At 37.6% G+C, this 25,700-nt stretch overlaps 1 protein-coding gene across 1 annotated transcript; it reads right to left on the bottom strand.

The window, feature by feature from the left end:
• Window positions 1-386: 386 nt before the first annotated feature.
• On the bottom strand, window positions 387-25,700 carry LOC120515990 (protachykinin-like). Its single transcript, XM_039737403.1, has 5 exons — window positions 25,006-25,700; window positions 20,625-20,727; window positions 14,465-14,488; window positions 6,787-6,840; window positions 387-1,210 (listed from the first exon to the last, which is right to left on the bottom strand). Exons 1-5 carry the CDS (start codon window positions 25,117-25,119, stop codon window positions 1,164-1,166), a joined length of 342 nt encoding a protein of 113 aa, XP_039593337.1. The 5' UTR covers window positions 25,120-25,700; the 3' UTR covers window positions 387-1,163.

Here is a 25,700-nt window from a genome sequence, read left to right as displayed (position 1 = left end):
TTTGTCTTTGTAACTCTGAGGTGAAGTCGATCTTTGAACTTGTTTCTCCAAAGTACATTTTCTGTAATTGACCAGAAAACTTTGTCTAATGAATTCTCTGGGGGGGTTTCTTACACTTACTATTACTTTTCCATTTCCTTGCAATATTTGTTTTAAAATACAGTACTTACTTTCATGTATTCCTTGTAAAAGTATGTAAAACAGTCGCATCCATAATATATGAGAAATTAAGGTACACATACCTAATGTAATATGCAATAAATATTTAATGTTTATATTCATCTGACAATTGAATGTTGTCCTTGGGCTAAATGTGGTTTTACGATTTAACAGTGTATAAGAAACTGGCAGTCCACACTGAACTAAAATATTCCAATACTGAAAAAGACAAAATAAAGCAAAACAACTTTTTTTACTTGCTTATAATATTGTTACACAAAAACATATTTCTTTCTAAATAATCTTTAAATATAAAAAGCAGAGGACACAAAGTAAGACAGTTTTTAGCAGATGTAAATAGAGAGGAAAATTATATACAGTATTTGTTTTGTTTTTTTTTTCAGAAAAAAAGATCTGTGCTTAATTAAAAATATTTGAATTTATTTTGCTAATTTCACAAAGCAATCGACTATACCTAAAATGAAGTACTAATACCGTGTTCTAAAAGTAATAATGTACAGTCACAAAGAATAAGACATGCTGTGATAATACAAATATATTTGAAAACTTTAAACTGCATTACAAGTTATGAAAACAGAGTGAGGCACTATTTTCTATAATTTGGCTAGTGCGTAATTCCCAGGGAAATATCATGAATATTAGCTAGAAAACAATACGGAAACAAAATGTAAAAAAATTGGAACAAAACAGAACAAACCCACAGAAATGTGCACTGAACGTTGGCAGTATTCATTAACATCACTTCCTATGGCGATTCAACCCCATACTGTACCCTGCACTTTGACTTCTTAAACTGGAAAATAAATACTGAACATGTAGCACTGCCTCAAAGTGAAAAATATATATGTATATATTTATTAAGAGATAACAGTATAGTTTATAAATCATTTAAAAAAATCTTTTTCATAATGAACTGATACAGCGTAGTCTTCTGGCAGTTTAGAGGAATGACATTCAAAATTGAGAACATGTTGAAGGCGGCTCTAGCGTCTCTTATCATAATTTTCAAATATGCTCCACTCAGAAGAATCTGCAAAAAATAAATGGAGCATATTATTACTGAATCATGAATGGGTAGAAGATTAATAATAACCAGTGTACAGGGCCTATTTATAATGTACTCACCCCTTTAGAGGTTTTCACATTTTATTGTTATACAGCTTTAAATCAATCACAGTGGAATTAATTTGGCTTTTTTGACACTGATCAACAGAACAAGACTTGCTGATGGCAAAATGAAAATAAAAAATTCTGCAAAGTGATGTAAATTAATTACAGATATAAACCACACAATAATTGATTGCATACATATTCACAGCATTTCATATAACACACCCAAATCATTACTGGGGCAGCCAATTAGTTTAAGAAGTCACATAACTAAAAAAGTAGAGACCACCAGTCTGTAGTCACGGTGTTTCAGTTGACTGGGTTCTAAATGCTCCTGTATCTGGAAGGTCACGCTGGTGGCGAGTCAGCATAGCGGCCTAACCTATCCAATGAAGTCAAACAAACACTCCAAGCAAAGGTGACAAGTCAGGGAATAGAGACAAGAACAATTCCGAGTCATTTAATACTCCAGTTAAATCAATTACTAAGAAAGAGAAAGGGTATGGCCAGGCCCGTCGCGACAAGGCAGGCAAAGCAAGCAATTGCTTGGGGCCCCGAGCTGGCCTGGGGCCCCAAGACAACGACTGGTTAAGAATAAAATGCAGCGACAAACTGTGTGAGCCCATTGATAGTGAATGCAGTAAAGTGCAATGACACTGTTATCGGGATCCCCCTCAAGGGGGCCCCCCTCGCTGACAGCAGCCAGCCAACCACGCGATCTCTGCTGCCGGCAAAATACAAAACTTCCTCGGCAGTCATGAAGTGGAATTATGCTTCAGGAAGCCAAAAAAGAAAGAAGAGAAAGGAAGAGGAGGATAAGAAAAACAAGACAGTGGTAAGTGATAAATTACACACATAAAATAGCTCTACTTGTCTTGTACAAATGGTGCAATTTTGCAGCAGGTAGGCTAGCAGAAATATGTTTATGTATCATACATAAATGACATGACATTGCTATAGCTTTGTAATAGGTTTTGATGAAAGTGGCATAGCATGCTATACTAACTATTCCACTGTGATAATCTATTTAGGAAAACCACACAATAAATTCTGTGCATCAAACATTAGCTTGGGATGTTTTTAAGCATTGGTAGTCGACTTACAGCACTACTAATAATTAGTAAACAATTAATTATAATTTCATTGTTTGTTAACAGTAAAAAGTTTATTTATATAGCACATTTCATACACAATGGCAATTCAAAGTGCTTTACATAGAAGAAATTAAAATAATAAAAATATATATAAAGTGTGAGTGAATTTAAACTGTATGGCTATGCTGTGGTTCCTTTGCGTGCGTGCGTGCGTGCGTGTGGGGGGCCTCCATGTCCATTTTGCTTGGGGCCCCCAAATTCCTTCAAACGGCCCTGGGTATGGCACAGTTGTGAATTTGACAAGACCAAGGTATTCATAAAAACTGAGTGATCGTGCAAGAAGATAACTAGTGTGGGAGGCCACCAAGAGACCTATGATAACTCTGAAGGAGTTACAAGCTACAGCGGTTAAGACTGGAAAGACTGCATACAATAACTATTGCCTGGGTACTTCACCAGTTTCAACTTTGTGGGAGTGTGGCAGAGAAAAAAACTACTGAAAAAAAAAACACATACATGACATCTTGGTTAGACTTTGCCAGAAGGCACATGGGAGACCATGAAATCAGTTGAAAGAAAGTCCTATGGCCTGATGGAGCCAGAATGGAGCTTTTTGGCCATCAGACTAAGAGCAGACCTTGCACATTATCAAAAATACGCCACCCCCTACATTTAGCACAGAAGTGATAGCACCATGCTATGGGGATACTTCTTTCCTTCAGGCCTTGGAATACTTGTGAGAGTTGAAGATAAAATGAATGCACTAAAACACAGGGAAATCCCAGAGGAACAACCCGATGCAGTCTGTAAGAAACCTACGCCTTCTGAGAAAATTTGCTTTTTTAGATGACTCAAAGCCTAAAGCCACAGCAGAAATGGTTTAAATACACCAAGGTTAATGTCCTGGATTAGGCACGTCAATCCAATTAAGAATCTGTGGCTGAACTTGAAAAAGCTGTTCACTCACAATCTTAGTGAAACCTGACAGAGCTGGAGCAGCAGAGATGAATGGGGACAAACTGCAGTGTCCAGATGTTCAAAAAAAATACAGAGAGAGGCCTGTCCGCACAGACTCAAAGCTGCCAAAGTTTCTTCTACTAAATACTGGCTTGAAGGGGGTGAATACTTACACCATCAATTATTTTGTTTTATATTTGTAATTATTTTAGACAATTTTGCAAAGATCTGTTTTCCCTTTCATTTTCTGCCGATCAGTGTCAAAAAAAGACAGATATAATATATTGTGATTCAATGTTGTAAAACAATAAAATGTGAAAGGGTGAATACTTGTATAGGTACTATAAATATACACAATATACAGTAGGAGATTAGACATTGACCAGCATGCAGTGTTCTGTATAGCTCTTAAAATAACATGCCTTAATAAAATCATAGCAGCGTTAACTATTTTCTAGAATATGTTAGCAGAGTGACCACACTGATCACCCAGTATCCTAGTCTGCAGGGCTTTGTGATAAAGCTCACTGTGAAAGGTTTTATATTCAATTGATTTTTTTGTTAGATTTTGTAGCATCAAGTCCTAAACATAGGGTTGGATCTGCTTACCGTGGATCGTGTCTTGATAATTTCATAAAAAGATAATTTTGTAAAGGCTAATGCAAAGAATCTCAAAAATGTAAACTCAGTTATTAAAAACATTAACAAACAGTTCTTGCTTTAACCTCTTCATACAGTATATATTTTCACAGGTTAAATTCAATATAAGAAAAAAAAATTTAAATATCACTCACAAACATTAAGTATTTAAATGCAGAACAAATGTCTTAAGGATTGACTCCAGCAGACCCCCGTGACCCTGTAGTTAGGATATAGAGGGTTGGATAATGGATGGATGGATGTCTTAGGGGTGGCATAGTGGCACAGTGGTAGCGCTGATGCCTCTCAGTTAGGAGACCTGGGTTCGCTTCCTGGGTCCTCCCTGTGTGTTCTCCCCGTGTCTGCGTGGGTTTCCTCCGGGTGCTCCGGTTTCCTCCCACAGTCCAAAGACATGCAGGTTAGGTGCACTGGCGATCCTAAATTGTCCCTGGTGTGTGTGTGTGTGCCCTGCGGTGGGCTGGTGCTCTACCTGTGATTTGTTCCTGCCTTGCGCCTGGGATTGGCTCCAGCAGACCCCTGTCACCCTGTGTTTGGATGTAGTGGGTTGGAAAATGACTGAGAAATGTCTTAGCCCTTACATTTAAGAGTAATATATGTCAAGATTCAGTATCTTAAATATTTATGGATATAGCTTAAAGTTTAAAGTATGTCAGACAATGTGATTACTTTTAATCCACACTGATAAAAGGATAAGTGTGTGTCTATCCGGTTGCTATGTCTGTGTCATTCCAACAGATGGTGCATCACAAACATTTATATTGCTTTTCTGTGAATCCTATACCAAATGACATATAACAGAAACATATGTGTTGCAGGTGCACTGCAAATGTTAATGCTAAGGCCTACATTGATTACTTAGGCTTCAACTCATCTTAGATGGGTAGCACAGCTGGTTGAATAACACATGGTAGCTACACCTTTAACAAAGTCTAATTAAAATTAAAGCTAAAGATTGGATAAAAAACACTCCAGCCCACCAAAGTGTTTCACGAGATTCTTTTAACAGGTGAAATCTCTGTACCTACTGTTGGGGGCTAACAGAAGCAGAGATGATCTCAGCAAACTACAAGGAAATGACCCAGCAAGGACTGGAAAACAAGGAGATGTTGACAGCTTGAGAAAGGAGGGTTGGTAGGTGGCTGTCATCATAGCAGCCACAATAGTTCTGAGAGAAATTTACGTCATAAAGTTTTGAGGGGCAGTAAGTGAATGTGCTTTGTAATGAACCAGCATTATGTCTGGGGTGGTTTACCGTCTCTCATCAGTTGCAAATTTAGGTTTCTTTAGGCAAGGTATAGCGCTAGACAGGGTGCCACATTATTATAGGGCATCCACACTCAGTCACCCTAAAGCCAGTTTAGAAAATCTTAGGGAAAACATTCCAGATCAGGAATTTGAATGTAGTACTCTGGACCTGCTGTATAACACTGTCCAGAATAATAGTGTTTGTCTTTCTGCTCTTTCATTATCACATGTTAACAAGCTAATAATATTAGAAATGTTAACTATTCATTCAGTTGGTGGTACATAAAATGTTATGTATCTGTATAATATGATAATCAGGAGCAGTACAGTATCGGAGCTTGCCTTCCATGATTCTCCATATATATGGAGGTTTCCTTCAGAGACCATGGTTTTCTCGCACAGTTCAAAGGGGTGCTATCAGGGTGGCTGACATTGTTAAAGTGTCCCATTTCGGTACACTTTATCAGGGCATCATGAACCCGAAATAGGCTTAGTGTGCCAGGAGGTAAGACATTATAAATATTTTACTGTATATCCAACATTAATGAATAGTTCATCCAAAAATAATATTTTTTATGTTACTTATCCTGGGGTGGCACGGTGGCGCAGTGGGTAGTGCTGCTGCCTCGCAGTTAGGAGATCTGGGTTCGCTTCCAGGGTCCTCCCTAGGTTAGGTGTATTGGTGATTCTAAATTGTCTCTAGTGTGTGTGTGTGTGTGTGCGTGTGTGTGTGTGCCCTGCGGTGGGCTGGTGCCCAGCCCAGGGTTTGCTTCCTGCCATGCACCCTGTGTTGGCAGGGATTGGCTCCAGCAGACCCCCGTGACCCTGTAGTTAGGATATAGCGGGTTGGATACTGGTTGGTTACTCATCCCATATCGTTTGTGGAGAAAATATTTTAGTCTTATTTTCATGCAAAACAATGATGAAAAAGTTTGTGATAAAATACAATCCAATGATGACCAATGCTGTTCAATGGCAAATTATGTTGAAAAGGTCCATGGAAAAACCTGCATTTCTTGTATATGATGTAGATTTTTCTGGGAAGTACTGTATCCATTTTCGTATTTTAGCAAGAAATGCTTATATATTGTACATTTTGAGCATACAACTGGGAAACTATCATTTGGATTATGCAATATGAGTAATATGAGATTTTTTTTCCTTTTTCTGTGAATCGTCTACCATTGTGTAGAGTTGTTCTCCATTGGCTAATTTTACATCATAAACTTTTTTTAATATCTGTTTTGCATGATATTTTTTCTTGACTATCATTACAAACTAAATAGAGTAAGTTACAGTAAGAAAGTATAATTTTTGAATGGAATATTCCTTGTGGAAAAAAAATCTCTTTGAGTCCTTAAGGTATATTGTTTTCCAGCAAGAAGCTATTTAATTGACATAAATTAAAACAAAAAAAAAAAACAACTATTTGATGTAATTGGGAAATTATATCAATCAGTTAATAAAGTTGATGTTTTATACAGTATACTGTTGAACAACAAACTTTAAAACATTTTTGTGGATTGTTCACATTACATACCAGGCTCTTCGTTCCTCTTGCCCATGAGCCCAACAAAAGAGTCCAGTTTATGCCCTACAAAGAAAAAAGAAAAAAACAATGACCTTATTATTCATTAGTTAATTGAAAATGTGTTAGTAAAACTAGTCAATGGGGTTGTTAAATGTATTTTCTCTTTGTTCAAGCTAGTACTAGTTTTACTGCTGCTAATACCCTATGTGACTCTCCTAACCCACTGCCCACTTGCCTTAAGAATTAAGTTACTTCCTAAATGGGGTTCTGCTTTTGGTCTGCATAAACAATTGCTTAATGGTAGCTGGCCGCCCCCCAATAACAAATGAAAACTCAAGAGTACTGATTTCAATTTAGAACATTACTGGTGTCGTAATAACCTGATTAATCACAGAAACCTGCTTTCTGAAATGTCATGTGAACCCTTACTCCGGAATGGGAAACCAGGATATTGTCCTGTGAGAATCCTGGTTAGCAGGGGTAGATTTATTATCCGATTATATGTTCATTTAAATCCTTAACAGGGCTACCATTAAGGATTTTGTAGTCTGTGCATGTTGGTCGATCTGCGTATGCATTAGCTTAGCACAGGGGTCCTCAATCACGGTCCTGGAGAGCCGCAGTGGCTGCAGGTTTTTGCTCCAACCCAGTTGCTTAATAAAAAGCACTTATTGCTAAAGTAACACTTCTGCTTCACTTCACTTTAGTGATTTTGAGCCCTTATTGCTTAATTTTGTCTTAAACAGCTATTTTAATTGCTCCTTATTATCAATAACATGCAAATGACAAGAGAGAGCAGCATTTCTCCATTTAGCTTATTTACATTTACACCTGTGTGTATTTATCTGCACTATTGGGTTTAATTAAATACTTGGAAGAAAAATGAAGAGAAAAAAGTGAAGGACTGAGAATTACTTGTCCATTTTAGCCTTCAATTCATTTGCATGATAGAAAGGGAAAGAAAATCTAGGATATAAGAATGACCTGACATAGCAGAGTTAATTTAATTTCATAGCTTGTTAGTGCTTTATTGGCAAGAATTGCTTTCTAATTAAGCAACCAGGTCAGAACAAAAACCTGCAGCCACTGCAGCTCTCCAGGACTGGGATTGAGGACCCCTGGCTTAGCACAAGCTTTCTGCAGCCATGGGTAGACATATCCGCAAAAAAAATTTCCTGAGGCAAATGTGTAGGTGATCGCATTGTTCCTTTTCCTGGCTGAAATAATCACTCTTAATAATTTAATAATCGGTAAATTTATGTTAATGAGCTAAAGTGCTAAACTAAACAACAAAATTTCAAGAGCAATAGGGCAACATGTTAAAAGTAACATGTTAAATAGTCTGATAACTTTTTAAAATAACTAGGGGGCTTTGCCCCCAGCTCGCTTTGCTCGCCAACCCCCCCGACCTGTGCTACGCGCCAGCCACTTCACATCTCTGCCACTCGCGTATGTGGATTTCACTTTCACCAAACAACAAATTGTTTAATATCGTGGATACGCCTTTTCATTGGGAAGAAAAGCTACTTTTCCCTGATAGCAACACGAATTAGACGAGCTACAGGTCTCCGACTTAAAGTTTAAATCCGAACAATATATTCAATCTCTTTTTGCTTTTCCGTTATTTCACAGAGTATTAATTTCCATTTGTTTGTGCTAATGCAATCTTTACTATCATTTTTTGTGACTTTCGAATTTTAGTACTTTCATTATCTCTAACCAGCTCTACATGTGTATTGCGCCAACGTTTTTGAATTCTTTATGACGTTCTACTTTGTCATCTACTCTTTGTCTTTTATTTCCGGCCCCGGGCATGGTGAAATCTCTTGGCATAAAGTCTTGTCTTGCGGGACGTGAAAGTATCTCTCTGAAAAAGTCACGTCTCATCACAGGCTAAAAAGTCTCGTCTCGTCCCAGGATTTTATTATTATAATAGAGAGATGAGTAACATAACGCAATAACTTACTGAATGCCTGTGTTATTATTAATCCAGCAGCACTGGGTGTAAGGCAAGAAACACACGTACCTTTTCTGGGCTCAGACGCGCACAGCCAAGAAGAAATGAGTGTGCTATGTACAATCTGATATCAAAAACATATATGTAAAATATGACTAAACATATTTATAAAACACAAAAAATTATCACAGGTGACATGCTTATTTTAAGTTTGATAATTGCCGATGATGGTTAGCTCTTTATTTTGTGCAGTTTGATGACATCAGAGTGTTTTGACAAAGGAAAACTCCAGAAGATTACTTGGGCATTTAAGTGTAGATTTTTAAGAAACCAGTTTTCTGCCTTAACTGAATTATTTACCATAATCTGGTTATATGTGTGTGCATATAAACGCACTTACTGTTCATATTTTTAGAACATTAGAACATTAGAACATTAGAACAGATGAGAATGCGCCATTCAGCCCAACAAAGCTCGCCAGTCCTATCCACTTATTTCTTCCAAAAAATCATCAAGTCGAGTTTTGAAAGTCCCTAACGTCTTACTGTCTACCACACTACTTGGTAGCTTATTCCAAGTGTCTATCGTTCTTTGTGTAAATAAAAACTTCCTAATGTTTGTGCAAAATTTACCCTTAACAAGTTTCCAACTGTGTCCCCGTGTTCTTGATGAGCTCATTTTAAAATACAAGTCTCGATCCACTGTACTAATTCCCTTCATAATTTTAAACACTTCAATCATGTCACCTCTTAATCGTCTTTTGCTTAAACTGTAAAGGCTCAGCTCTTTTAATCTTTCCTCATAATTCAACCCCTGTAATCCTGGAATCAGCCTAGTCGCTCTTCTCTGGTCCTTTTCTTGCGCTGCTATGTCCTTTTTGTAGCCTGGAGACCAAAACTGCACACAGTACTGAAGATGAGGCCTCACCAGTGCATTATAAAGGCTGAACAGAACCTCCTTGGACTTGTACTCCACAGATCGTGCTATATAACCTAACATTCTGTTAGCCTTCTTAATGGCTTCTGAACACTGTTGGGAAGTTGATAGCTTAGAGTCCACTATGACTCCTAAATCCTTCTCATAAGGTGTACTCTCGATTTTCTGACTGCCCATTGTGTATTCGAACCTACCATTTTTACTTCCTATGTGTAATACTTTACATTTACTGACATTAAATTTCATCTGCCACAAATCTGCCAAAGCCTGTATACTGTCCAAGTCCTTCTGTAATGATATAACGGATTCCAAATTATCTACTAATCCACCTGTCTTGGTATCATCTGTAAACTTATCCAGCTTATTACTTATATTCCTATCTAAATCATTTATATATATTAAAAATAACAGCGGCCCTAGCACTGACCCCTGTGGAACACCACTCTTAACATCGGCCAGTTCTGATGAGATTCCTCGCACCATCACCCTCTGCTTCCTGTTTCTGAGCTAATTCTGCACCCATCTAAAAACATCACCGTGAACTCCCACTTCTTTTAATTTGATGGCCGACCTCTCATGTGGCGCCTTATCAAATGCTTTCTGAAAGTCCAGATAAATAATATCATAAGCTCCACTTTCATCGTATGCTTTTGTTGCAACCTCATAGAATTCCAGCATGTTAGTAAAACACGACCTCCCTCTTCTGAACCCATGCTGACTGTACCTAATAACTCCTGTCCTTGCTATGTGTTGCTCAATCTTATCCTTAATAATTCCTTCCATTAATTTTCCTCTGAACTTTCCAGTGTACTCTTTCAGTTTCACTTACAGTATTACCAGCTTGTGTTTTTTCTTATTTTGAATTGTTACAATTTTCATATTTTTCAAATGTGTAACTGCATATTGCTTTATTTCTTGAATATGTTGAGATACTACCAGGGATGATGATTCATGGAGAGATTCTAGACTTTTCCTGCCATCTGCTCTACACATCCTGTTATGTCAACGTATGGCAGAGTTGGGTTTAATTGTCACAGGGACAAAAAAAAATCAATGTTGAAATAACTAAATCCCAAAACACAAAGTAAAAATCAGAGTCAGGCAATGGAGTGCTTAACTCTGTAGGAATATAATTGAACTCTGGAGAGTAGTACAAGCTGGGACTCTGATTAGACATCATTGCCTTCCACTAAGTTGTCATTTGGTGGCCTCAAGATAAAACATAAATATCCACAAGTATAAGGAATCAATGTGCTGGTCAGAGCTGTGGTGTACAGCAAGAAAGGTGAGCAAAATTAAAAAAACTCAAGGAATTGAAAGGAGTGGAAGTGAGAAGCAAGTAGAAGTTTGAAGATGGGAAAAAAAGGGAAGGATAACATTATCAATACAGAAAAGCGTTCCCGGTGCTGCTATTGTAGTCACTTCTCATTAGGCAGGCACTGTATTTCAAAGCTAATTTCTGCAAGATAGTTAGATCTCTTATATTCAAACTTGTCCCATTAATTAGAGACAATAATAAACTACAAAATCATAAAAGCCATTTTAGCTTTTGCTCCATGTTTGTTTTATATTTCCCCTTTTAGCTTAAAGAATGAACAACGGCTGTGTTTCTTTCAGCCCTTCATCTAATTCTTTGTATGTTTTCTATTAGCTTGTCTGTTGTATACAATTACAGGGAAATTAAGTCTTTTTTGATGTTTTTAAGAAAACATAAAAGAATGAATGTTAACTTGTTCAGAGTGTGTTGTCCAAATTTACAATTTCAAAAGCTCCTAGTCAAAATACTTTTTTAGATTTGAAAAAATGTCTTACATTTGTATTCACCTGGTATCCAGTCAATGTTATATAAATATTTGAAAATAATTTTCAGCATTCAGTTGATGGTACTTTCAATGTACAGAGCATTAATATTTATTATATATATATTTATTTTTTCTCCAGCCGTCTGGAGTTTTTTTGTTTTTTCTGTCCCCCCTGGCCATTGAACCTTACTCTTATTCGATGTTAATGTTGATTTATTTTTTTATAATTATGTCTTTCATTTTTCTATTCTTTAATATGTAAAGCACTTTGAGCTACTGTTTGTATGAAAATGTGCTATATAAATAAATGTTGTTGTTGTTGTTGTAATATTTTTTTCTTCCTTATTTAAGACACATGAAATGAAACACTAGTAGTCGGCTGGCAGTTTATTCCGGTAATGGGTACGTATCTGAAATTGGGTCATTTGAATTTGTTCACTAAAAGCCAACAAATTTGCCTCTCTGTGAGTCTCCTATTTAGCAGTGAGAACAGAAGATGAAATAATTTGATATTATGATTTTGAAAACATAGAGGCATGGAAGGCTCTATGGCACAGCAGTTACTCCTGCCACATGTCATGGATCCAGTGTTCTTGGTTAGAATTTTGTAGTGGTGGTTGTGAAGTGCACATTCTCCCTATGCCTAAATGGGTTTACTCTTTCTTCTACCCAATTTAATGTTGGCCCAATGGAAGTGATTGGATTGTATGGAGGACTGGCACCACTTCAGGGGCCAGTTTGCATCTGATTCTGTCAGGATAGGCACAAGCCCCTAAAGACCATGAACTGGATTAGATGGGTTTGACTATTCATCCCAGTCACAGTTGGTTCCTGCCTTGCACCAGATAATCCCAGACTAGATTGAAAGATGGATGAATGGATGGATAGCTCAAGCATTGTTTCTTTTGGTGAACACTGCTGGGCCACACTTCCAAGAAATTGTGTTTGAAGCCCAGCCTGTTCATTGTGTGTGTGCAATCAGCATGTTCTCCTTGTGTTTATGTGAGTTGTCTTCTCACATCCCTTACATGTGTGCGCTGGGCTTTTTTAGCAAATGTAAATATGTTCCTTCCTGCCTTGTGCTCAGTGCTGCCTAGACAGGCCCATGACCCTAAAGTTGATCTAAGCAGGTTTAATATATTGATAGACAGATAGAACTTTATCCCACTCTATAGGACCATATGGAAAAACAGACACATGTTTTACATTTTTTAAGATATAGTATTTGTAATTTTCCTTAACTTGATACATTTTGTGCAAATACATGATTTATCTTGTTCTCCTACAACACATATCATTCAGACTTTGTAATTTATCATCTTGTAAATTGTATAATTCAGAGTTTAAAACAATTCCTGCAGCTTTTATATTAAGAGACAGCACATTGACACATAACTAAATGAATGAGGGATAATATTTGAATCCCAGCCCAGTCACTAAATCTGCTGGGTTTGTACATTAGGCTGATTGGTAACTGTAAATACTGCTTCCACAAACTTGCCTGCCCATCTTTAATTTGATTACTTTTTGTCCTTCCAACTGCATTTTCTTTCACGTTCTACAAACTGATCACAATTTTGCCCTCTCCGTGACAGCGCATGATGGATTTCGAGTTGAGAGATAAAATTAAAATATGCCATGCTGAAAACAGGTCGTTAATAACTTAATTGGCAATTAATTCTCTTAATTAACTTAATTCTCACCAATTATGTTAATAACTTAATTAAATCAGAATACTTGAAAAGTATATTTAAAACAGGAGGCCTGCAATGTACTGGTAGCTCACGGAGAGAGTTTTTAAAATGAGGAGAGTTTAGCTGTAAATTCATTCATGTGAAGTGCTAGAAAATGAAGAGCAAAGAAGAAATTTCCATCCATCCATCCATCCATTTTCTAACCCGCTGAATCCGAACACAGGGTCACGGGGGTCTGCTGGAGCCAATCCCAGCCAACACAGGGCACAAGGCAAGAACCAATCCTGGGCAGGGTGCCAACCCACCGCAGAAGAAGAAATTTGAATATGTAATTTGTGTGCATAGCTTATGTGTTGGTGAGAAACACCTGTTTATTTCATTAAAAAGACATACAGGAAGAAAAAGTGGCATTTTATACACTTGTTGACTAGATGCACATTTCTTAAACCTTAAACCTTACTTTAAAATGCCGTACTTTGCTACAGGGAAGTTTTTAATTCACAAAACACATTTAAAAATGGAAAATGACCCAAAATTAGTTTTATCCAACAGTGGAACAATTTTCATTGTTGCTATGCGATAGAAATTACTTCTCCCTTTTATTTTAATTAGCATGTATTATTATAATGACTTATTCTTACTAATTCCCCATAGGTGTGAGCTGTTAGAAGTGACATTTAACAAATGCCTGATATGCTACAAACATCCACCCTCCACCCTCACACATAGCAAATGGCGTACATGTAAACAACTCATCCTCCTAATTGGTGTCTGAGATCAGCAAGACGAAGGCTGTGAGGTCATATAATTGCATACAAGCACGGCGGAGAATCTGCCATTTGAGATTAGAGTTCATGACAACTATGTATGAGTAATATCTCTGACGTACATTCTTTGTTTTGTAAGAACATAAAGGAACAAAGTATTGCAGAGCGAACCACATTAAAGGACCTACATTATGTGAACCGTTGTGACACGGTGAGGCAGAGGGCAGGACATGGCCATGTGTCATCTCTGGCAGACCGTTGAGCTCTGAGTTATACAGTACAGCTCTATTCTTCCTTCTTGCAATTTCTACTACACTTTAGCACACATCTCCTGGTACCAGTGAAAGCAAACACTGGAATCCTGACCTTAAAACAATTAGATTGGGTATTTCTCTCGTGAGTCCAATATGTTTGGTTATCTTCCTGTACTTGTTTTCTATAGCACTACAAAAATTTTCAAAGTGCGCAATGACGTATGGAGTACATGGCACTGCACAGTTTTAAAGCTGAAATTCATACAATTTGACTTACTTTTGCGGGTGATCTGTCCATTGGCTGAAAGAAATAAAAGAGAGAATATTTTAGAATAATAAAGTGATCCATTCTATACTGAATGGCTTCAAGACAATGTTATTTCTGAAAAAGATATAGGAAGATCAATAAAGATTTAGAAATATTTTATCTAAAAAATAGACACTTGAAATTAATTTCAGATTTCTATTAAATCTTCTTTATAGCATTATTTATTTTAGGAAAAAAATGCATTCTAGCATTTTCTTAATAATTGAGAACATTTTACTGCCCTATTACATTTTACAGTAAATTTGGCAAGAAGTTTCTCTGTAGTTACTTTAACGTATTTTAACTTTCAACTATCTCTTCCTAAAGACATACATAAAGTTGATTGTGACTCTAAACTGTTCCTATTTGCATTATGGGTATGTGAATGTGCTTATCTATGGACTAGTGAACCATTCAGTGGTGACTCCTACTTAGCACCCAATGCTGCCAAGATAAGCTTTGGCTCCTCACAATCTGGAACTGAATTAAGCAATGCAGTAATGGATGGATGTGCCACCGGTGATGTACTGTGATCTCATCCAAGTCTCATTCCGGCCTTGCATCCAGTCCTGCCACACTCTAAAAACTGGTTTAAATATGTTTACTAAATGAATGGAGTAGCTATCAAATTAGCTTATTGAATATAAAAATATGCAAATGAATGATAAATTGATTTTCTTCAAATTTTAATGTAGTGAACTAAAAGCATACTTAACGTCTAATGTGTGTTATGCTCTTAACTCTGCTAGCAATCACAGAGCATAAAGAAGATCTAAAGACATATTCAGGTTGTGCTCTCATGAAAGCAAATACCGGTCATTCAAATTATACAGCATCTTGAGGTCATTGTGACCTGATCATCAGAACCTTATGCTTTGTATACTTAAATGATGGCAACAATGAATGTGAATCCAAAAACTATTTCTAATAACATGGAAAAATAACATTTGTAATATGAGTATGCTCTTATCAAGCTTAAAATATCTAAGCTATTTAAATCAAAATATAAATACGCAGAACCAATAAAGGCCTGCACCGTCCTTTTCAAGGTAAACTCACGCAAGACTCTGGCACTTCTAGGACTACATATGGTGTCAGGCAAGCACTCTCCACCTTTCACAAAGTCTTCACACTACCTTGATAGTTATTTTACAAGGCAGAAACAGATTGATATGTGTCTCCATAATTTCAAAAGGCTATATTAGGGTAGCACTTCATTGAAAATATCTCTTTGCTATAACCAAAATTAAACAAGACATTTGCAAGGAAAGCAGGCAGGAAGCCATCTTCCTCAATGTCATCCCCCAGATAGATTAACAGATATGAAAGAAACTCTGAGATAGATAGATTGATAGATAGATAGTGTATATAATTTGGAGATTTAGCTTAATATTACATGTTTTTTAATATTCTGAAGCACTAGATATTTGAACTAATCTTTGGATGTAATAAATATCACATTACTACAATTTTAGGTTTGATTCTTCATCAGAATGTTTACAAAGACAGCTTTCTTCCTGTAGTTTTTCTTTTTACTTAATACAATTTTAGCTTTACTGTCTTCTTAGTATTGTAGTACTTCTACTGCCCTAACTGTTCACACCATTTCCGGTTTATTTGGATAATGAACTAATTAAAAGATGTCTTCACAATTTTGTTCACTATACATGATATCTCTATATATAATCTTCATTTGAATCTTGATCTTTGTTTGTCCGCGAATGAATTAGAAGAAGAAGCACTAGATGGCAGTAGAGAGACAGGTAAAACATAAGCATTGCATTAAGAATCTCCTCCAGGCTTATACTACTGAAGACTGTAGTACTCCAGTCACACCTCAAAACACAGACATTCAAACTAAACAAATTGTTGTGCTTTAAATTAACTAAAGAGATCTTCATTTAGATCTTGATCTTTGTTTGTCCGCGAATTCCACGCATGCGTAGACTACCTTCCAGTTTAGTACGTTGTTGTTACTCACGGATGTCAACAATGTGCCGGAATATTGAAAGGGGTGGTGGACAGTGTTACGCTGGTTAGCTCCTGAGGCCTGGTTAGAGAATGAGATTGCCGAAGATAAAAGGTACGTGCCTACGTAATATATGAATGAAAGAGAGACTGGGTAAAATGAATGACAACGTAACAGCACGTTCCGGAAATTATTATTGTTATGTTGTAGCCGGCGAGTCACAGTTGTACCGTGGCTTGCTCACATGTCAGTGAAGTGATCCTAATTTATACTTTAAAGAACCTGGATACCTATGTGTCCCCCCTTATCAAGCGGGGTCATTTTTGCTAAATCGCTTGTAATTCGACCTCTCCAAATTAGAATCATTGCTGTTATTGAACTATCTGGAGTATAAACACATGTTTGGTCTCTTTGTAAAGGTAACATTCTCTAGTTTCACCCTTAGTAGTCAGAATCACTGTAGGTGTGACTGATCAAAAGTTATGCACATTAGAACTCACAAAAAAAACGAATTTTTTTGTTCACGCCTAAGTTTTTTTGTGAAAATAAAGGAAAATAAAGCTGCAGTAGGTAGGTGGGGACAGAAACACACTATGTACCAACAGAATAACTTGTTGACTACTCACATTTCAAATTTGAAAAGAATACCTGTAAAAATGACATTTTTACACCAGTTTTTATGTGGGCATGTCCAGGTGCTTTTTAGAGGGACCATTATCCACATTTTGGAACGTATGGAAAAAGTGTAATAACTTTTGAATGCTTCAACCCACATATATCAATGAGGGCTCTACTGAAAGCTTACACCTAAAGGAATCTATATCTACACACAGTGTCACTCTATTAGTTATAAAAATAATAAAAACAATAAAAAATACACATTTCAATATAAAAATAGTCAATACAAGTCTTATGGGCCAAAAATATATATATATATTTTATATTTTACTTTTTTTTTTATAAAATGCACACAAACTATATATATTTCTTTTACAAACTGTTACAACACAGCTCAGTGTTTTTCCATGTGCCACTTGATGGCAGCAATCACTAGCAGGCAGAAAGCACAAGGGCATGTCACATGTCGCTCTCTGCCATTAGACGTCTCCTGGGCCGATTGATTACTTTCACGCCACGTACATGCCTCTAATACTTTTAATCGAGAGTGTATTTACGTTTATCTGTACATTTATTCATATTTAAAATGCGAAAAACTTGGCGAAATCACAATAAACAACCACGCACCAAGTCTGCAGACTGGCACAAACCTTCACGCAGCTCCGATCATTTTGTTTACAAGTTAGTATGGCAAGTTACATATCAAAATGCTCGGCTGCTCATTGGCTGTAAGTTTTGAGTGTCATTCACAGTGTCCAATCAAACTGATAGATTCTACCAGGGTTTGGAGTTGTACGTCATCGTTCAGCTGTCTGTGACACTCGTTGGCTATACGAGGTGCCAGTCAACCCCAGACCCGTCGTAATTGGCCAACTTAGGTGTCAATCAGAAGCTAACACTTCCGTGTTACATGCTGTAGCATGGTTATCGCCGACAGAAACAAATTACGTCTGATATGATCAATAGAAATGAAAAAAAATTACGTAGCTAGTCTCAAGTTATGAAACGTTTTCTGGAGTTTTTGTCCCTTTGAGGATATATCGTGTGTTTTGGACCTAATCATTTTACTGAATTATTTTTGTTGGAGCCTTACGGACAGAATGAGACCAATACTGCTCGGAAATATTGATGTTTGACTTGCAGGGGGTCTTCAAAGGTAGGGAAAGTCAACTCTTAAAAGTATGTACTTCTCTGTAAAAAAGGCTTTAGTGTCAGTGCTGTGGTTGTTGTGTGTCAAAATGGTTTATATCATCGGTAAGACGAGATTTTGAAGTTTCATTTGATGGGTAGTATGTCGAGATGCATGACAGATGGGCATGCACACATGGCTGTAACGTCGTCAAAACACTGTTATGTCCCGGGACCGGTACGTGTGCGCGTTAAGGGGCACATATACACGGTAACCATTGCTCCGTGTATATTGCCTTACTCTTTGGATTGCCACAAAGCAACCTGCGAGATTGGAGAAAGGTTGAGAAGAGATCGTGAGAGGAAACGACAGCGTCGTGAAAACGAGACGGACTGTGAAAGCACAGAAGCAGAAATGCTCCTACACCACCACATAATTACGATTCGGACAGTGATTCTGAGTAGGCTGTTCCTATCGAATCAATATCCAAGGGTTTTCTTTTTAATTTTGTTTCCCTTATAAAAATCATTTCCGACTGGCAGCCGCGTTTAAACAGGGAGCCCTTCACAGACAACTTTAACATGTGCAACATAGTTGGGCGCACATGGCTAGTAATATAATATAACAAATAATTAGTTGTCATAAGGAGGTCATTCAATTGATCAACTAAGAAGTTAGCATTGAAACCACTAGACTACACCATCAGATCTCACATCTGGGTATGTGAGCAGGCCTACTTAAGGCTTTTAAATGCCAGAGATCCATTTTAAAGTAAATGTTAATTATAAAAACACTTAAGGATTGTGACTCTTGCCATTATTCATGGACAAAATTAACCACCTCATGTGTCAAACAGTCTGTTGGGTGGCAAGTACTGCAAAAAGAAATGGTCTTTTTGAAGTAAAAAAAAAAAAGTTAGCCAGTGGAGTATTACAGCAATCTGATGAAGGCTCAGGCCAGCTCACGGTTATCATTGGGCTCAGTTCATAATCACAAAGACATCAACTGAACTTGGCAGGACAAAGTGACATTACTAAAGTAAGGCTTCATATACAATATGGGATTGTGATAGCTACACGAAGATGAGGTGTTGTAAAAGCAAACCAAAGGTCAGTAAGGGAAGCTAACAGAAAGACGGGGGTGGTGAAGACATGACCAAAAATGTAGGGCATTAAAGTTAAACGTCGATCGAGACAAATACAACGAAAATCATAAAGTGTTGATTGCAAGGAAATAGACCAAAAACACATCTATCTACAGAAATTGCACTGACGTGAATGAGAAAGAAGTGTCAATGTATGGACATCAAGTGCAGCTAGCTTTAAAATAAGTCCGATATTAAATAGGCCTTAGCTGACATGTAATTAAATTTGTAAAGTAACTGAAAGTGAGAGATGTGGCCATACAAATTGCATGTAAAGAGCCTGGCCATTAGCAGGAAGAAGGCATAGTGTAACAGAGCAAAGAGCTCTTCTAGAAAGTTGTGAGAAAAGAAGGAATGACAACGTGGTTTGAAAATTTAAGGTTCATTCACAGATTTGTCAAAAATCAACAATAATAACATAACACGGTTGACAAAGTCCAGGTAAAAACAAAAAAGTACAAACTGATTTACAAGTACAGAAAACTAGGAGCTGCAGGATACCAAATAAGTGCTGTTTGTTTTATAAGATCCCACTTAGTTATAAAATCAATTTAGGATAAATTCATAGAAGTTACCATTGCAAAGCAAAAGGAGATGCAAGTGTAACAAAGGCATGAAAGGGTAAGTTCTTAACAGTGGAACACAATACTGTGTGATACTGTCATTACTGAAAAATAAGTTTCAAAGATAATTTTCTCTCAAAGCAATGAAAAGAAGCATCCAAATCAACCATTCATCCATGCACTTCTCTGTTCATTGAGTTCAGGCTGGGCTGTAAAGCCCTGGAGCCTTTCTTAGTGTTAATAAGCTGCCACAATGCCTGGCATTTCATTAATCAATGGGTTAATATCTGCTTTCTTAAGTGAGTTTAAATTTTTCATTGTATTACAAATGAATTTGAATAAATGTTTAATATAGTGTGCATTTTAATAAAAGATATTATATGCACTGTTAAACAGCTTCTAGAAACTCCACTGACGTACTTACAAAATTCCAAGAGCAAAGTCTCTCACATTCATTTAGGATATAATGCACTGCTTTACATGTTAATGCTCTCTCAGTTTCTTTCCAAAGCCACTAAGGAAATCCAGGACCTTTTAGGGGGCGTGGCTACTTGCCAAGAGGTGGAGTCACTTAGTGCTAAATGGGCCATCTTCTTCTGAAGGCTTCTTAAACTTTGCATTGACGTATTGTGTGTGCATGAGTTGTGCATGAGTCCGTTGTGAATGCAACCACCATGATATTACTGTCTTTTTTATCTCAGTCTCACCTGATGCTCTTTTCCCCATTAAACCTACAAACTGATGGGGCTTAGGTTTTCTGGTGATTCGTCTAAGGATTTCTTGAAATGAATCCGGTGCCAGCCACTCATCCTACAATAACAGAAAGACAGGCGTTAGCAAGAAAAGAGTACAGTGCAATACTGAGTTCATTATTATCTCAATTAGATTACATTATCAAGTAGATTATATTATTTTCTCCAGTAGGAACAGATGCGTCATGTGGATAGAAAGCTTAAGACAGTCTCTTCATCAAATTAAAACTCGACGGCATTTCACACTCTTACTGCTGCTAGATCCTCCTGCTGAATGGATTAGTAACTTGATTTACTGTACGTCCGAGTGACTAGACACTGGACATGCTGGGGTTGCAGCAATTTGCGGTGCTGTCTCTTGGCTTCAGGCGTATTTTGTGTATTTGTAAACTGACCCTACGACGAAAAGATCCTTGTGCTAGCCACGCAAGAATGAGGCTTCCCATTTAGGATCAGTCGTCCTGATTGTTCTCAGTCAGCTGAACTGCAACTATTACGCGAATCTTTAAAAGCGATTAAATGTGGAGGGTATAGCGAGCATCAAGAGCAGGTAAGCCAGCGCAGAAGTCCAAAACAACCGCACAGCACCTTTCATTAGTGTCCTTGTGTGACAGCGCAATTGCATTTGTTAACTAACCCTTAAGCCAGCCGTAAACTCGGATATCTGCAGAGATGCTATACTGTATATTAAAAAAGAGGAAAAAATGGCACTTGTTTAACTTTGTCTCAAAAGCATTGGACATGAAGCACTCAACCTGCTAATATAGTTACAAACAACCGTAATGTATAAATGCGCAACAGAAAACAACACATTTAAGATTTCGTGACGCAAGCCCTGCTGCTTCACAGTTCCAGGGTCTTACGTTCCAATACGTGTGCCTGCATTTCTCCACATCATAAAGACTTGCATCTAAAATCGACTGGTGACTCTGAACTGCCCCACTGCGAATGAAGGGCTATCAGGTCTTATAAATGACCAGTCGCTAAAAGTTTTATCAACAAACCCGACAAAGATTCGTCTTTACTGTTTATGAAACCTCACAATTTTAAGCAAAAGAGGAACAACTGTGTATTTTGTTTTGATCATTATAACCGCGCCGTTCATTTGTGCACTCAATGAAAAGTGCATAGGCGTGGGCGCGTCTCAGCAGAGCTGTCGACAGAAGGATCTCCGTCTGCACCCACTGGACCGCTGATGATAAGGATCAGCTGGAACTGTAGTACACCGAGAGATAATTCGACGGCAACAAACTGGACAGACGCCGGGATACCGTTGATGCTGCCAGAATGAATACCATGCTCTATGACAATGTGTTACATTGAAAGTAGTCAGGATAAAAATTGTTGGATTGTTACAAACTGTTATTTTGTGTGACACTTGTTAAAAATGTTAACGCACTATTTACTTACTGATAAATGTATAATACTTCAATGGGCGGCAAGGAGGCGCAGAGGTTAGCGTTACTGCCTCAAACATTCTGCCTCGATTGCTCATGCGATGTCTTTGATGAGTCAACAACATCTTACAAGTGCACTCATAAAAATAAAGGTGCCAAAGTGGTTCTTCCTGAGGGAACTATTTTAGGATCGCAAAAGATAAATCCACACGAAGGCACCAGAAAGAACCTTTATTTTCTTAGATCCGTTAAGAGGCTCCATAAATAACCATGAATATACGATAACAGACTTGTAAAATGTCAAAGGGTTCCTGGTTTTAAAAAGACCCTCCCTGCATAAACTAACATAACCGAAGTTCAAGTTTTCTTCATCTATTCGTATCGTCTAGCCTATCATACAATATATTTCTGTTTTGTCCACGTATTAGGAACCTTTTCAAAGCATAAAGTACCAGTTTCTTGCAAAGAATCCTTTCCAGCATGAAAAGCAATGGAGCCACCAGGAACCAGACATCCCAGTGTCGTGCCATTACAGAACCGTTATCTTTAACAATGTGGTTAAGCTTTCTTTGAGTGTTCCGGATTTTCTTCCCATTGTTGATTCTGACTAATGGACTGTTCTTGCCTCGCTTATAACATGCAATTTTGAGAAAGTTACCTTTCTATAAAGACCTTGGGGAAATAGTTTTTTTGTTGTTGATTAAACATAATCCCCGTGTGTAGGCGCATATTACCTATATCTAACAACATAATATAATAAACATTTAGATGTTGCATGGTTGCAGAAGAAGAATGCGCATAATGTAATTTATTAAATGTACACTTTCGCTTTTTGTTATATTACATTGGAAAGAACTATGCAGTAAAAACAATTCGTTTGACTAATTTCACTCGACCCATTTCAGTATTTTTTTCAGTGCCAGGAATGGATTACTAAACCAAGGTTGGTTATCTTTTCTCCCATCCACCCATTTTCTCAGTCCCATTCTACTTTACTGCGCAACGAGGATCAGGGAGCAAATTCGCCAGAGTGGGGCGTAATGTTTAATAATGATTAATACCTTGCGCTTTTTAAAATTAATTGTCCTGCTTCTTTCTGAATACTTTTACTCACGAATGTAGAAGGTTACCATCATAAGTAAATTCAACCAAAATCGCCGGGCTTGTTATAAAGGGGCTTCATTAGAGATGCCGCTCAATTTAAAAAATAAAACAAAAATCACGTAAATCACAAGAGCTGAGGTCGAGGTCACTTCGAAACTATCCAGGATGCTTAAGACTGAATGAGACCCCCCAGTTCATACAGCAGAACACACAGAGTGTTTTGAATTATTGCGTTCAGTTCCGACTTTCCCGAATCCAATCTTGGCTTTCCTTTGCGTATTTTAAATCGCCAAATGTTTTCAAATAAATGGCTGGCAGGAGAGTTTCTGATAGAGGATGATATTAAAAATGCCTGCCTCCTCCCCAGAGCTGTATCAAAACCTCTGATTTTACAAAGCTAAAGATCAATTATTGTGCAGCCTCGTTTCGTTTGCAGGAGCATCTCGCTTAATATATTCGAAGCCATTTGGCTAAAGAACAGTGGTGTGCACTATATAGTTATTTACTTTTTTACTTACTTTATAATCTCCCTTCAGTGCTTTTTATGGTTTATTACATTTAGCCTCTCAGTCGGCCGGCAATGTCAAATCTAAAACACCATTACATTTCAGAGATGAACAACGTCTGGGGCAAAAGTAATCAGTTTTAGTAGCGACCCGGAGGCATGCATAAGAAGTCCCTAGTGATTAATAACAGATAAAATAAACGTAACTCGAATGGGACTAATCGATGTCAAATGAAAGACGGTCTGTAGACTTCGCAAGCATGGAGCAAAAGTAAGAATAATTACGTGCTACATAACTAATTAGACTACTGATTTATCCAGCTTACCGCATTAAAGAGAACGAGAAATCAAAATGGCCCTTTATAGCCATTAAACATGTTCCATTAGCGCATCCTTTATGTGGTTGAAATACATTTTTTTCTGTCAGCAGAGCACGGGGCGTGAATGCAAGTGAGTGCCAACATGCCGAGGGGGACGCATTTTTCTCCTGGATGGTATCCTGGGACGCAGCTCACAAATGAAAAAAAGTATGAAAAACAAACAATAAATCGCGAAAGGTGTGATCTGCAACATCTCGTTGTTTTCTGACAGCTTTTTTGATTGAACATCGCATGGCGACTATACGTTAATTTTATTATTCTTGACAGTACGCATAAATCGTCGTTTATTTCTCAATAGGATATTATTTTTCACAAACAAATAAATATACACTGTTACTCAATTTCCAACTCCGTTCGACTTGTTTGCAGGACTCTGCTTCTGAGCACAACGCGTTATAAAGGAACCGAGCAAAATTCAGAAGCTGTCTGAAAAGTAGGCACGCGCCGGCAGTTTCATTTTTGTAAGACGTCTGGAAATCGATCCATTGCAAGTGGCTACGTGTACAATGCAAAATAAATAAATCAAATGAACTTTTTAGTCTATGCAACAGCGCGATCCGTTTAATCCATCAATGTCATTAGCCATTAAGGGACTGATAACGGTGACGTTATACTAGAAATCCGACCTTGAGAAGCGAGGTCCCATTTGAGACAAACACCTGATGAAGGCACCATAGCCCAAACGATGTGTCTCCAATCTTCTGATTTGTGCTTTAAGATAACCATTATCTTTTCCCCTTTTCTAATGAACTAGGTGTAATTAGATTTTTGAGGTTTTAATTTCCCTTGTATTTTATATTAGTATGGTTGTCGTAAAAAAAGATTACATTTCAGGACTGGATAGCAGCGCTCTAACGCACGCAGTAAAATGCCATTTAAAAAAAACTGATGATTTATCACAAACAATTTGCAGATTAATCGAGTGATTTATTGAGCTTAACGTTTCTTACCTGCATTTGGTTACTCTCAGTCAAGTATCGCAGGTCATCAATGGGGACCACTTCTTCGCAGAAGACTTCGGTTAAAACAAGAAAAACTACGGCCACAGCAAGCAACAGTTTCATCGTGCAGGTTGAGGAGAGTAATAATGTTAAACAGCTGTATTGTTAGTTTTGATTTCTCCGGTGCAAGATAGAAAAGCAGAGGAGGGAAAGAGATAAAGGATGACGAAGAGAGAGCAAGAAAGAGAGAGAGAGAGAGAGAGAGAGAGAGAGGATGAAGCGTGGTAGAGTAGATGCCAGTCTCTCTCAGCCCGATCGAGGCAGCTGGAACCAGGAAAGAAAAAATACTTGGCGAATTTAGCGACTTTCTTCAAGTGAAAAATTCCAGCGGTTTCTCAGCAGTTCAGCTTGTCTTGAAAAAGCAGAAAGAAACCGTTGTTTTAAGGAGAATAGGAAACTGCAAAATTGCGCACACTCTGCAACAATAGTCTCAAAGCGGAGTCTGAGTAGACGCGACTTTATATACGAAAAAATGGGGAGGTGTCAGGCATTTTTATCTGCCAAAATGCACTCTTTTGGCAGATATAAGCGGTAAAGCCCCTCAATGACTAATTTCCGTTTATATTTTCTCCACTTAATGATCGATATTCGATTTAAACAAAGTCTGGGAGACCGGTTTGCCCTCTAATATGCCCAGCAGTGGG

This window comes from Polypterus senegalus, chromosome 15 (assembly GCF_016835505.1).
Source record: "Polypterus senegalus isolate Bchr_013 chromosome 15, ASM1683550v1, whole genome shotgun sequence".
NCBI lineage: Eukaryota > Metazoa > Chordata > Cladistia > Polypteriformes > Polypteridae > Polypterus > Polypterus senegalus.
The sequence above is the reverse complement of the archived record's forward strand: the minus strand, read 5'-3'. Positions and strand labels throughout refer to the sequence as shown.

What these genes read in the sequence shown, in the direction of transcription:
- LOC120515990 (XM_039737403.1), bottom strand. Translation starts at nt 25,119, where the DNA reads ATGAAACTGTTGCTTGCTGTGGCCGTAGTTTTTCTTGTTTTAACCGAA. An exon ending in AATGGGGAAAAGAGCATCAG is followed by an intron (nt 14,489 to 20,624) that starts GTGAGACTGAGA and finishes TATTTCTTTCAG; the next exon opens with CCAATGGACAGATCACCCGC. An exon ending in TGGACAGATCACCCGCAAAA is followed by an intron (nt 6,841 to 14,464) that starts GTAAGTCAAATT and finishes TTTTCTTTGTAG; the next exon opens with GGCATAAACTGGACTCTTTT.